The sequence below is a fragment of the Cupressus sempervirens genome, chromosome 9 (genome assembly GCF_028749045.1).
Source record: "Cupressus sempervirens isolate cs-2001-9-10 chromosome 9, ASM2874904v1, whole genome shotgun sequence".
NCBI classification, from domain to species: domain Eukaryota; kingdom Viridiplantae; phylum Streptophyta; class Pinopsida; order Cupressales; family Cupressaceae; genus Cupressus; species Cupressus sempervirens.
Window position 1 is genome coordinate 400,064,235 of NC_143126.1, and position 13,822 is coordinate 400,078,056.

At 36.5% G+C, this 13,822-nt stretch overlaps 1 protein-coding gene across 1 annotated transcript in view; it reads right to left on the reverse strand.

The window, feature by feature from the left end:
• The window catches only part of LOC149538945 (uncharacterized), a 187,087-nt gene that overhangs the window by 49,636 nt on the left and 123,629 nt on the right, over positions 1 to 13,822 (reverse strand). The window contains exons 5-6 of the mRNA XM_089800335.1: positions 12,975 to 13,160; positions 12,729 to 12,859 (exon numbers count right to left, since the gene is read on the reverse strand). Of these exons, the coding sequence (XP_089656461.1) occupies positions 12,729 to 12,859; positions 12,975 to 13,160 (317 nt within the window). The remainder of the gene's footprint in view (positions 1 to 12,728; positions 12,860 to 12,974; positions 13,161 to 13,822) is intronic.

Genomic DNA, 13,822 nt, shown 5'->3' on the forward strand with positions numbered 1-13,822 from the left:
TACCCAAAGAAACTGTCAAGGAAGCTGAATCTTCAAAACTGTCCACTTCATCCTCCTGGATGTTATCAAAGCCAAAACGATCCTGGGATTCTCCTGTATACACTGTCAAATATGAAAAATCTTCAACACCTTCCAGCAAGAATGGTCGTCTAGATATATGAACCAATCCCAACAATGGTGTATAAAAACTAATACCAACATTGGACAAGCTGCTGACACAAAGAAAGACAACACCGTGTATTCTGCTAATCAAATCCATGATAACACTCAGACAATCATTGCTACCATTAAGTGTTAAAGACCTCCAGTTAACTGAATCCCAAATGCTGCTGGAACGTTCTCGAGTCCATATCCGTAAACAAGAAACAGCTGGTAACTCAAGCAAACTCCTTACCTGAGTAATGTGACCAATACCAACTAACTTCACATACCTGTCTGCCATTGTCCTTGTATCCTAGATGTGAATGCAAGATGAACTCGTAACATTATCAGCTACCATATATGATCTGTCTGCTGCAGGGAGCTGAATGTCAGGCATGTAAGATGAAACTAAGCCTAGCTCCATGCCATGCTCATTTCCATGTCTCTCCCAGTCCGGTAATGCCAATGGAGTATTTACCCGAGAAACTTGAGTGTCTTCAAGCTTGCAAGAAACCTTGTTAATTTCCTCCTTCCTTCTCAAGGCATCTGAATAGTCTCTGACAAGTCTAAGAAGATGGTCACGATCTGATAGAAGATGTAGATAACTCAACTTCAGCGTTCCCATTCCCTCTCTAATCGTCTGTAAGTCAACACAAGAGGACTTTGCCTGATTTCCCCTATGTCTTCTCTGTAACTGAATCATCAGGATGTGATTCTCTAACATGTCCCGTATCTTGTCATGATGAGATAATGAAGTCACAACACTATCTTCGCTCACCTTCAGCTGGCTGGACCAATCATGTGAAGTACTACCAATTTCATCCTTATGTGACGAAGCATCTAACTGAGCCTGGTACTCTCTCTCAGCAAAATCATGGATACTCAGTGTTTGCTCATCTCTACCTAGTATCTTACCATCAACATCCTTATCATCATCTGAACTCGCCTCACTGTAATCATTGCCTGTCGGAACCAAACCACCCTGAGTACCTGAGACATCAACTGCTGCAAACTCCTTGTAAAGGTTTCTTGATACCTCACTGGTAGAGATCCCTTATTCCTTTTCTCCTTTGTTTTGGTGGTTGTTCCTCATATGTTCTCTCCTTCGATTTAGATAGCTATCAAAGTTCAATAGTTTACGCACATGCGGGGGTAATGCCTGCCATTCTGTAGTAGCAGCTCTAAGATCATCCGTCAAATCATCACCTCCTATTTCCTGAAACTCTGTCTTTAGGGAAGTGGGACGAGCAGGCCTGTTCGCTGCCCATGATCTGCGCCCCCGTGAGCCTGTCACACTTCTAATTTCATGATCCGGTGTACCTTTGCCTTGAACAACTCTTTCCATTAAGGTGGTCAAAGCCTGTGGTGACTGAGCTATTTCTTGTTGTCCGGTAGTCATGCTTCTGTAAAATTCTCTGGTTGCATCAACTCTGGAAAATCTCAGAGGACTCTGTGACTGTCTTTCACCCATATCTCTACCCTTAAGTGTTGTTCTCTTGCGAAAATGATATCATAAGATGTCCTACCCAACAGGATGGCAGGGAAAACTGCTCTGATACCACTGAAATAACCCCGACAGGTTATTGCCTCTTTTAACACCCAAAACTTAAAACTCAAGGGTTAGACATTCCGTCAAACAATTAGCAAGCAAGGTTGTTACGAACCAGTGAGGAACTGATGTCAAATTTTATTCTTGCAGCCTGGGTTGTTCTATGAAAGACAATGTACTATGAAATTTGTCATGCAAAGAGTAATATCTCTAATAATTCACCAATTGTAACAAAGCAGTAGATAATAATACCAACGTTGTTCAGGAAAGAATCTTATTACAAGAAAATTCTTTCAATATTCAACTGAACACGGAGTCCGGACTGGATATCTATATATATATATATCTAAACAACAGCATCAAAGGAGAAAACCTGAAATTGCCGTCACCCTTAGTTGTCATGGAACTTGTCAGATTCATCCAAAGTCTGCTTTACACAATTTGGAAAGAATATTGATGTCGCCGACTAATTACAATGACTGTTCGGGCCCGTGCACAACCACTCCAGCTATGGTGACGAAACTGGCCGGATCTGGAATGATTTCGAAGTTGTACCAGCTCAATCAAATGATTTCCCCAAGCTTGATGTAAATCGAATGGTTACTGTTGCCGGATTCACCTCCTTTGAATTTTTATAAGGCGTGTGATGAATATGTCAAAAACTGGAATGCGAGATCAGTCCCACGAAGATGCCTAGCATGTAATCTGTGAACAAAACCGACTGGGAGTGGTTGCGAAGGAAAACGACGCCCAGTTTATAGAGCCACTACGAAGGTTAATACATACACCCACAACAAACCCTTGGATATTCGCCGGAAGGGTCATGAAATAGTTGCCGACTCGTCCAAACAACCGCATAACCTTCTAGTGTTTCCCTGCGGTAGATCCGAACTGTCTCTCGACTAGCTCTGAAGCCTTAACCCGACGCCCCCAAAAATGGTTGATGCCCGATCACTCTCAAGCGTATCCTTCTAGGTTTGCGATTCCTTTTGGTTACAAATAATTTGCAATCCTTGCCCAACTGTGTTGCTGAATCCGTCTGGTGTACTTGAGTCGCATGCAAACGATTTAAGAAAAGATTATGATGTATTTACTGCCCTTCCCAATGGCAGTTCTGAAAGCTGAAATCTATTAATCGGCCCATGGTTTACGTTTTGCGAAAAGGATGGACAATCTCAATCGCTTCTAAATTCCTGTCTCCTACGGCTTGACTTTTTCAAGGATGAGGTGCCACAATTTCTATAGGCGCTGATATGAGTTCCTACAAACGTTTTGAGTGTCTCTACTACTACGATTTGGGTATGGAGAATTTCCTCATAAGCCCCGATTTCCTCTTTCAAACAAATCTCGATTGTTAACAATCTCCACTGAACTAACCCTTTAGAACTGGCCTTTAGGCCCACAATTTGCCCTGATGAAATGACTGCAATGTCACCTCCAATCTGCAATAATTCAGATGTTATTTCACACCCTCAAAATTGCGTACCAATTGAGAGTTATCGTTCTCAATGGCCAGCTGTGACAATTGCAGAAACCCTAGGTTCCACAATGCACCTGTGATGGAATCACAATCTAAAAACAAAGAGAGATAAACACTGCCTGATTCAAATGGAGCCCCAGGGTGCCTATTTATTCTTTTCTCTCCATCTTCTCCAGAGACTTCTAGAACATTTTTGATCTTATCTCTTAAGTGACTTTATTAAATATTTTATAATCCAAGTCACTTTATTAAATTAATTAAATATAAAGTTATCTTTTAATATTTATTTATTTGATAACTTTATAAGTAATTAACTTAATATCATTTATTTATTTAATTAAAATGATTAATTAGTCATCCTCATCAAATATTCATTATTTTGGACAACCAAGTTAATCAAATTAATTAATCAAACTGCCACCGAAAATTGGGGACATGACAGAAAACATTCCGAGGGTGTACAAAGATAGCTGACAGCGACACAAACTACGGAAACAAAAATAAGAATGTGTTCAAGATACATAAAATCAATCGGCCTGTTACAATATTTTTCATAAATGATTTATTTTATAACGGGAACATTACACATAAGTGGACCTTTTTAATGCTATGACATGAAAAGTGATGTTTTTATGTCTAAACATCTAAAAGGTGAGTTGCATTTTAAAATATGCATTCTCCTCCAAAAGGTCCGATTTTACTTGGATGCATATTTTAAAACATGTTATGCACCCAAAAAGGTCTGATTTTAACTTGCTGCATATTTTAAAACATGCTATGCACCCAAAAAGGTTTGATTTTGATCAAAAGCATGTATTAAAATCTGTTGTGCCCTCTAAAAAGTCTGATTTTGAAAGAATGCGTGCATTTGCTTCCCAAGAACCCAATTTTGCACATTGTGAGAGATCTACTTGGTGGATTTGTATGAAATCTTCTCCATTGAAAGTTTTTTTACTTGGAAATGAGTTTCCTTGCATCAAGAATGGATTTAACATGCTGAAAATTGTTTTTGGAGCTCAATCCTAAGGCATGTTTTTGAAGAAAACTCCAAATACCTCCATTTTTTGCAATAACTTGAGATTTTCTCAATGGATTTGTATGGGATTTGTTCCATTGGAGACGTTTTTGGATGGCAATGATTTCTCTTGCTTCTAAAATGGATTCATTTACCTTAAAAACATTTTTAAAAGCTTCATAATGGATTACATTTTTGAAGAAATTTGCAAAAAAATCCATTTTTGATGCATGTTTTTCCTCCCAACCAAATTGATTTGGCATATTTTGGGGATTACATTTCATTGTCGTTCACGTTTTGAGGTTTAATGATCAAAACGTTTTGATCTTGCAACATGAAGAAAAACGTTTTGATCTTGCAACATGAAGAAAAACGTTTTTTTGCCAAAAATGTCTTGTAAGCATGAACATTCAAAAACATTGGATCTTGGAGTGTTTTTAGGACACGTTTCGGCATCTTCTAACAACTTCTTATTTTCTGCTCTCTCCCATTCGAATTTGAAAAGTTGAAAAAAGTCTTGCCATTTTTGGAAAAAATTTCAAACATTGGAGCATCTTTTTCCTTCATTTTTGACACTTAATCTTCATGTAAGTAGACTCTTTCTTGCTTTAAATTCATGCTTATCTTGCTGATTTTATCTATGAAATTACTTGATGGTTGCCATTTGTGAAAATCTTTGCCATGGAAAGTTCATTTATCCTTTAAATATGAACTTTTTATTCATTTTCATGTTTTTGGTTCTTTCCCAAGTCCCAATTTTGAATTTGAGTTTTGAAGTGCATTGCATCTTGGCATGTTTGAGTTATTTTTCGAAGGTACGTTGTTTCTTTTGTGTTTTGTGTTTTGTGCTTGCTTGCCAGTTTTCTCCACTTGGAAAAATTTCAAGTTCTTTCCCAAGAACTTGTTTTTGCTTCATTACATGCAAAAGCATCATCATATTCCACTTTCCATTTCCATACCACAACAATTCATCTCTCACTCAACGAAATGCAATTACATGTTTTTCATCTCATTCGCCATCCGCATATGCATGTAATCCCATTTTCGACTTCCACTTTCACCCATCTCACTTTTTGCTTCCATTCGCACGACACAATTACACAAAATGTCTTACGAGTAATTGCATCAAAAATGTTCAATTTTGATTAAAAGTCACATTTTGAAAAGTCAAAAAGATGTCATTTTCATTTCCCATGTACTTTGACTTTTTATTACCACAAGTGACTATAGAACTCATTATCTCACTTCCATTTTCCATTTGCATCCCTTCATATGCATTTGCGCTTTCATCAGCAAATACATGTTTCTACATCTTTCTATGCTTTCCATCTTGACCTTCATTCGCACATACATGTGAAGTGTATTCTTCACCCGAATTCACATCTCATTTCACCCTCCACCTCCCGTTACATGTTACATTTACATGTACTCATTTTTCATGTAATAATGCCTTGAAAATGCTGTCACTTTTGAAATTAGCAATTTTCATTTGCACGCATTCCCATGCATTTCACTTTCATGCATTCTCATTCCATTCCATTTCATTTCATTTCATTTTCCATTTTCTCACTTTTATTACGCTTTCTGTTCATTCCATTCCGCTTTCCGTTCTATTGCATATGCATATGCTCTTTGAAGTCATTTTGACAGATTTGTGTAAGTCTCCAATCCATTTTTGAATCTTCACTACTGATCCAAAATTCACTTGTATGGAGATTCCTTCTGATGATGTATTTATGTTTTGGGACTTTTTTAGTGCAGCACAAGCACAAGATGTGTCATTGCCATCCAAATCCAAAGGCAAAATGAAATATCAAAATGATAAAGAATTGGCTCATACAGCTCCTTCAATCATCTATTTTGGATAACGTGTTGGACAGAAAGATTGGTCATGTTGATGTGGCTGATTTTCTACAAAGAGTTGAAACTCCAACTAGTCATGAAATGAAGCGCATTAGGAGAAACAACATTCACTTGGTATCCATGTTTCCTATGGCAGCTATAAAACCTGACTTCATTTATGGATGTGCACGGTGGTTTACTCCCAAGACAAAAACTATCAAAGATGCTGACAGCAAGGTTATCATTAGCCTAGATCTCGAGGTTATAGAACAAATCTTCAAGGTTCCACATAAATCAGAATGTGCTAATTTGACTAAAGGATCATCATTGGCCAGTTGGAATGAACAAGAGTAATTATCAAGAGTATGTCAACCTTTACTAGTTAGACAATAAAAGAAGCAATTTCTCCAGATGGCCAAAGACCGTTCATCGGTCAAATTTCAAACAAGAGTATAAGGATCTCATCATCCTTCTCAGTCGGATTTTAAGTCGGATTTTAAGCCATGGATGCATAAGTTCATGTTTCAGATTATGGAGAATAAAGAACATATCTTTTGGGGAGAACTTATTAGTACTGCACTCTGCCAGTAGATATGTAATGTGGGAACATCAGTGCCTTCTACATGAATTCTTATCTAGTTTGCATTGCTACTGCCATGGGATCTTTCTCTGGTCTTTCAACCAAAGGAGATCGTCTTCAAATTCCTATTTGGGATTACTATGAACAAATTACTTTGGCAAATAGTAAATTCCACTACAGAAGAGTCCAAGATGCCTTCTTCCGACATTTTCGGTGCTTGTTTGATAAGTAGTTGTCGATCAAAAGAGTATCCGATGCAGCATGAGAGAAGGTGAACCAATACGGCTATATTTTTCTTCAGTTTCCCACTTTCACATACTTGAGAGTTGGATATTTCAAGGGAGAGTTGTATATCATACCTAGGTATGCTATATATTGAATCATCCTGATGGAGCTAGCTAGACAGCTCATGGACGTGCAGAGTAATAAGCATGTTTCACATAGGCCTAGTTTTGGCATTACCTCAACTAAGCCTTTGGCTATTGGCAATTATTCAATCATTTATGTGCCTAAAGATAAGAATATGGAAGCAAAGTTGCAGTTGATTACCTTGAAGAAGTTTAAGGCCAGATTTGATTTTGACTATTGAGAGATGAATTCTCAGATGAAAAGAGCCTACACTCATGTTCATCGCATCGAAGACATCTGGATAGATATGAGGACAGAACTTGACATCATGAAGATGGATTACTGCAGATTAACCTTGCAATAGATAATTGATCTTAATATATTAGAAATCCCTTCAGATTTTCAAGTTGAAGATCATGGTAACATCCTTGATCTGGAGTTTCATCAAGCCGACTTTGATAAGAAATGCCCTTTTCCTATCCAATGGCAACAAAAGGAAGGTACATCTACCATGGACAGATTTCAATCCATCCTAGTAAACACTAACAAATAGTTGAAAAGTAAAGGCCTTCAAAGAGTAAATCCTAAGATGGGCTTGGATTGTGGAAGTTTTGGTCCTCCTAGTAAAAAATCACAACTGGAGATTACATGGAAAGATAGTGCCTCATCTTTTGATGCCAAGGATTTCCTCAAATTCAAATTGAAGTGTGGAAAAGGAACAAAATCATCTCAAGTTCTTGAGTCAATTCAAAAATGAGTAGCAGAATCAGAAGAAGAATTGGAAATAGAATCTGATAAAGGAGATTCAAATGAAGAAGGGGAAACCACGATTATATCTCCTCCAATGCCTGCACAAACTTGTACGTCTTCTATACATGAAGAACCCTTTTTGCATGGGGTTGATGATGATGTGGATTCATTTTCCACTTTTTTCACTCCTTCCATTCCAATCTCGAAGGTTAATATCATGGCTCTTCCTATTTCTTTTGATGCTCCTCGCATCCCTTCACGTGAACAATATGATCACTTAGCAAATGTGTTTGAAGATTTTCCAACTCTTACCAGTGGTCAAGTTTCCCAACTTGATATATCTTTGACAGAATTTGAATTGTTTATGATGAAGTCTTCTCAACATGTTCCTATGCCTTCAACAATACAAACTGAATCTTGCTCAATCACTACAGATATACAATCTGGATCAATGCCAATGGTCTCCACTATGCTTGCTTCTGCAGATGAAAGTTTCAGCCTACCTGCATGGTTGAGTAAAATAACAACAAAGAGAAGGCAAGTGGTTGTTCCTCCTAACAATCTTCTTGTTAAGAAAACTAAATCCAAATATTTGAAAGATGAGATTGTTTCCATAATTTTGGTCGATTCTGATAGAACCAAATTTGTTGAGGTTGTTGAGCCCTTGGTAGATAAACCTGTTGAGGAACTTACTCGTTCTAACTACAAGATTACTAAGGTTGAAGTTGGAAAGCAATCACATTTGAGTTGTTTGCAAGATGCTCAAGATGCATTGGCCAATGTATCAAAAAGCAATCATGAGCTTTGGGAGAAGAAGAATCAGCTGAAATAGGAGATTTCTCGTTTGAATGAGGTAATCCAGAAACAATCTTCTCAGAGTGTTGTTGTTATGTCTCAAAAGTCTAAAGAGAGAAGGCTAATTAAAGCTACTAATTCTTGGATACAGGAAACTGTTTCTAAAGGAGTTCGAGCCATCACAAAGACATTTGCAATTCTTAGGCGTATCAAAGAGATGAATGAAATGGAGCAAAACTTAATTTCTTCTTTGACTCAAAAAGCAGATAACTTTAAGGAAATCTTTGATGATTGAGATGAAATGGTGAAATTCAATTTGGATGCTTTGGTTCATGTGACATTCTTCCGTCATGTGAAAAGTATTTCAAATTTCAAGGGCTCATTGGTTACAAGGAGGAGACATTAAGGAAGCTGATCACAAAGTTGCAGGTGGCTTTTGGAGATTGTCAAGCAGTTGAAACAAGTGTAACTTGTAATTTGGAACAAATGGGATGTCATGTTACTAATGAATCTGGTAATCTTATTGCAACAGAGATGGTAAATTCAAAATATACCAACAGAATCAATGCTGATGTAGATTCTGAAGATTTTGGTTCACATACAATGAACAAATTTGTTTTGTATAAATCCTTGACAAAACACTTGCTAGATACTACAGTAGCAAATTCCAAAGTTGTGCAATCAGCATATGCAAATGTAGTGAGAGTAGAAGCCATATCGAAGACAATGGAAATTGTTAATCTTCCCATAGTACGTGACATCATTGTCAAATTCAAGACACTGAGAAACAATCTCTAAGATTGTTGTTTTGTTTTTATTTTATGTTAGTAGTTGTAAAGAACAAATTACATGAAAAAGCATAATTACATGTAATGCGAGTTACATGTATGTAAAAAGATGTAATGTGAGTTGCATGTGTAGTTGCATGTAATCCTTTATTTTCTTCTATAGTTAGACTAGGTCAAAGTTGGTTGAGTTGCTCCCACTTTTTCCTCCACCTTTTTCTCAACTCCTGTGCCTATATGGAGTGCCCCCTCATTGTAAAATTATCATTATTTTTATGCAAGAGAGCTCTGGAGAGATTGTGCCAGCAAAACTTTGTTTGTGCAAGCACTATTTTGAGAGAAAGTGAATACAAAGGAGCATTCGAGAATTAAATTTGATTAAGTGAGATTGTTATTTGTGTGAATTGTAAGCTTTGTCTATAATTCATCCAAGTTGTCTTTGATTCATGTTATCTTGTGTTATTGGTAATTGTATCTCATGAATTGAATAGAAAAGATTTAAGAAACAATTGAAGCTAGAGCTTTGATCAGGAACAATTTTGGAAGTGTATAGCTAGAAGCTTTGTCTATAGCTTATATTTTCTTCTTAATTTGCAAAATAGATAAGTATTCTTACTTTTAGGAGTCTTTGTGCCCTAATTGTAAATCTTTTCATATAGAAATTGGACCGGACTTAGAACCAAACCGATACATTTTTAGCTAGCCTTTGAGTTAGTGAAGGTTTATCGGTATCACTATTTTCAGCTCTTGATAGAAGTGTAGCTAGAGATTTGCCCTGCCCATTACTCGCTCCACGAGTAAGTGGATTCTTTCTTGAAAGATAAGAAGAATGGATAACACCCATTTTATAAAATCTCTCCACTTCTTGCTTACCTTGAGTTGATCCAAGGAACAGTGAGAAGGGGGAGCCTTCCCTTCAAGGTAGGAGAGACTCTGTCTCACACACTGTGGCTAGTCATCCTATTTTGCTATTGGATTTTTACCCAAAACTATCAGTTGCAAAATATCCACCCAACATATAAATGAAGGTAATCGATGATTGTTGTATTGCTCAATCAATCACAGCGGCATTGTAGTATATAAAGCAGTCATCAAAACTCAGATTGGTAAAAGTCTATCTCAGCATTATAACAGTCTCCGATCATTTTGATAAGGATATCAGAGATCTCAATAGGAACATCAAATATATATATATATATATATATATATATATATATATATATATATATATATATATATATAAGGTATTTATAACTGCATATCAGTTATTGAGATTTTATAATCAGAATTTTGATTTTCTCTAGAAAAGATCTATAATATTTACATCCCTGTGTACCGTAGCACCGATGTTACACTAGAAATAATGTGTCTTAAACGAAGGGGAGGCACTTGTATTTTATAGGAAATCGATGGTGCCTTTTTCTTTTAGGAGAAGGTCAACATTTTGGGCATATATGGAAGAAACTTTTGGATTAATTCCAACCATAAATAAATTCCCTCTTTTATTTCTTAATTTATTTTTTGTTTTGTTTTCTTGGGGTGAATATGGAAGTGCATATATGGAAGTAACTTTTGGATTAATTCCAGTCATAAACAAATTCCCTTTTTTATTTCTTAATGTATTTTGTGTTTTGTTTTCTTGGGGTGAATATGGAAGTAGTGCAAAGGATGGCAAATTTGGGATATTTGTTTTGGAATTTCCATGTTACAGTTTTATCCCCACCATTAACCTTCATGCACCATTTATTTTTTGCTTTCTTTCCTTTTTCATTCTAGGCACACTTAAATAAGGTGCATGCAATGGAAGGTCAATGATATCTTTTTGGAAATTCCATGTTGTGAGTTCATCCACACTAAAATGACATATGCACCCTTTTAGTTTGCCTTCTATTTTTTCCCTTGGTGCATTGGGTGCATTGGAGGAGATATGTGGGATGGCAAAGCTAGGACATTTTTAGGATTATCCCAGCTATGCTGTTATCTCTGCCATGTCTCTATAGCTGCCTCTCTTTCATCCCTTGAAAGTGCAACGATGGGTTATTATGCTCGTTTATAATAAAAGATTTGATTTTCTCATCCTTGTGCATATTTTATCTCAACTTTGTTAGATCCCTTTATGACTCAACTGCTCAAAATATTCATTGAAGTTTGCAAGGTTCATTTCATACTCTCCTTTTCCATCCCCTTGAACAATCCTTGTCTAAAACCCATTCCTTTGTTGTTTCATTGATTCCAAGTGCATTCTGATGACTCTATATCTTTACCATTCCATACCAATCTAATCTTGCACAGGCTCCAAACTTGCAACTGACGTAATCTATGCAATGCAAGATATATTCCAGATTTCTAAATGCAGAGACAAAATGTAGAATTCTAGCAAAAACACTCCAAATGCAAATCGGCAGACTCAAATTAGCCTAAGGGAGAAAAAGAGAATCGGGAGTTCCTGTCCATGACAAGACATCTGTGCAGGGAACAACCCATCCAGATTCAAAATACGGAATCATGTTTTCTAAATTGTACTTATTTTTTAAGAGCAATTCATATGTACAAACCTTCATTAATTTGGATGCCATATGAGGTCAATATGGGCCCTACAGAAGTCCTGAAATTAGCATGCTGAACATAGATTCTGGTGTTGTCCATATTTCTCAAAGCAATTTAAATTGTCTCTAAATGATCCTGATATAATAATGTTCCCCGATGACCTGAATGGAGTCAATAAAATACCACTTATGAGATCTTAAATAACATAGACATCTAGACTCAGTGCCTACAATAATCTATAACGGTATAACCAACTTGTAGCATAACTACAAGTTAATTTGTAGTCTTAGAGAACACCTGTAAGCAACCTATACTTATTGCTGACATGCAGCAACCCACTTCACTCTTGTAGCAGCCTATTGCTGCATTGCATGCCTGTAGCGTTGTAACCAACCTGTAGCATAGTTACAAGCATGTGCCTAAGAGAACAATTTAAGGCAATTTGTAACTAATTTGTAGCAGCTTTCCGAGTGTGTGTGCTTGACAAAACACCTATTAGACAAACAACCAAAACTTTGAAAGAAATATTCTTTTGGTGATGCAAGATCATCATGGTCACATATGTTCCTGCGCCACTTTGGCATCTAACATCGCAAAATTTGGCCCTTTGTTTGTAGAAGAGTTTTCTGCAGTTTTTTATTTTAGGCGGCACAAGTAATTCTTCTAACAGCTAGTTTTACATTTTAGTTGAACCTTCCATTTGGTTTTAGTGATAACACAAGATCATAAGCAAATAAGGTCGTTCTTCATGTTTAGTGGTTGAAAAAACATAAACATGTAAAAGCAAACTCAAAGACGTTTCTTGCTCATGCTTAAGAAAAGTTAAGCCAGAACTAATAAGTAAAGTTGCATTCATTTAGAAACAAAAACAAGAACTAAGCAAGAAGGAAGATTACGTTGCCTCATTTGGTATCTCTTTTATTCTCAAAGGTGGAACTGGAAGAGAAATCCCCATTCCTACAAATCGTTGTGCTATTGTATCAACAGGCTCATCATCTCCTCCATAGCTCTCTGCTATAACAATTGGCTGCAAGAAAACTATTTTTCATCATGCAATAATCAAAAGAAAAATATTACTATAAGGAATTTGTACGTAGATGACAAAATATCAACAGTTAAAATCTTGCAGGTTCCTTACTGACCTGCTTTGACTTCACAGCTGCGTAAAGTGTACTTAGAGCTTTATTGGCAGGTCCAGAGCTAGGAGGAGTCATAATGACAACTCCAGCACATCGGCCAACACACTCTATCATATCTTGTATATCTATTATGTTAAGATCCATCATCTCCACGCCAATGTTTGTCTTTGTCAAACCTCTGGCTAAGGTCTGCAGATATGTTCAAGGACAAATATATTGAATCCATAATGAGCCAAGTAGGTAAAGATGTAATAGACTGCGAAGGAAAGAAGAAAGTACCTTCAAAATTTTAATGGATGGTTTAAATTATTTTTCAATGCTTTTCAAATATTTACTCACTTCGTCCATCAAACTAAAAGATATATAAATGACTTTTCATGAAACATACCCCAATATTTCACATTATAAGGTTCAAAAAAGAAAGAAATACATCTGTCTTCAATATTCATTATTATCACCTACAGTCTATATTAAATAAAATCAATATTTCTTAATTTTGGTTCAATAGTTTTTGAGTCCAGAGATTCAAAAATATACAGATTTTCAAAAAGCACTACAAATCATTGAGATTGTTGGATTTTCCTGGTTTCTTTCCACTAGTATCTGTAATGTTCCTCCTTCACAAATCTAAAGATCGACTTCCCTTAACTCACATAAGGTAACATGAAGGACAAAATTCAAGGCATACAATCTGATTCAAGCCGTACGGGTAGGGAAATGGTATCTGTACGATGGATTGGGGAGATGTTCATACGGAAAATATAGTGTGTGTGCCAAGTGAGGGGAAAGGGCATTGTACGGTGGAGACTCCCTAGCAGTTGTACAGTATGTGGAATTGGCTATATGGTATG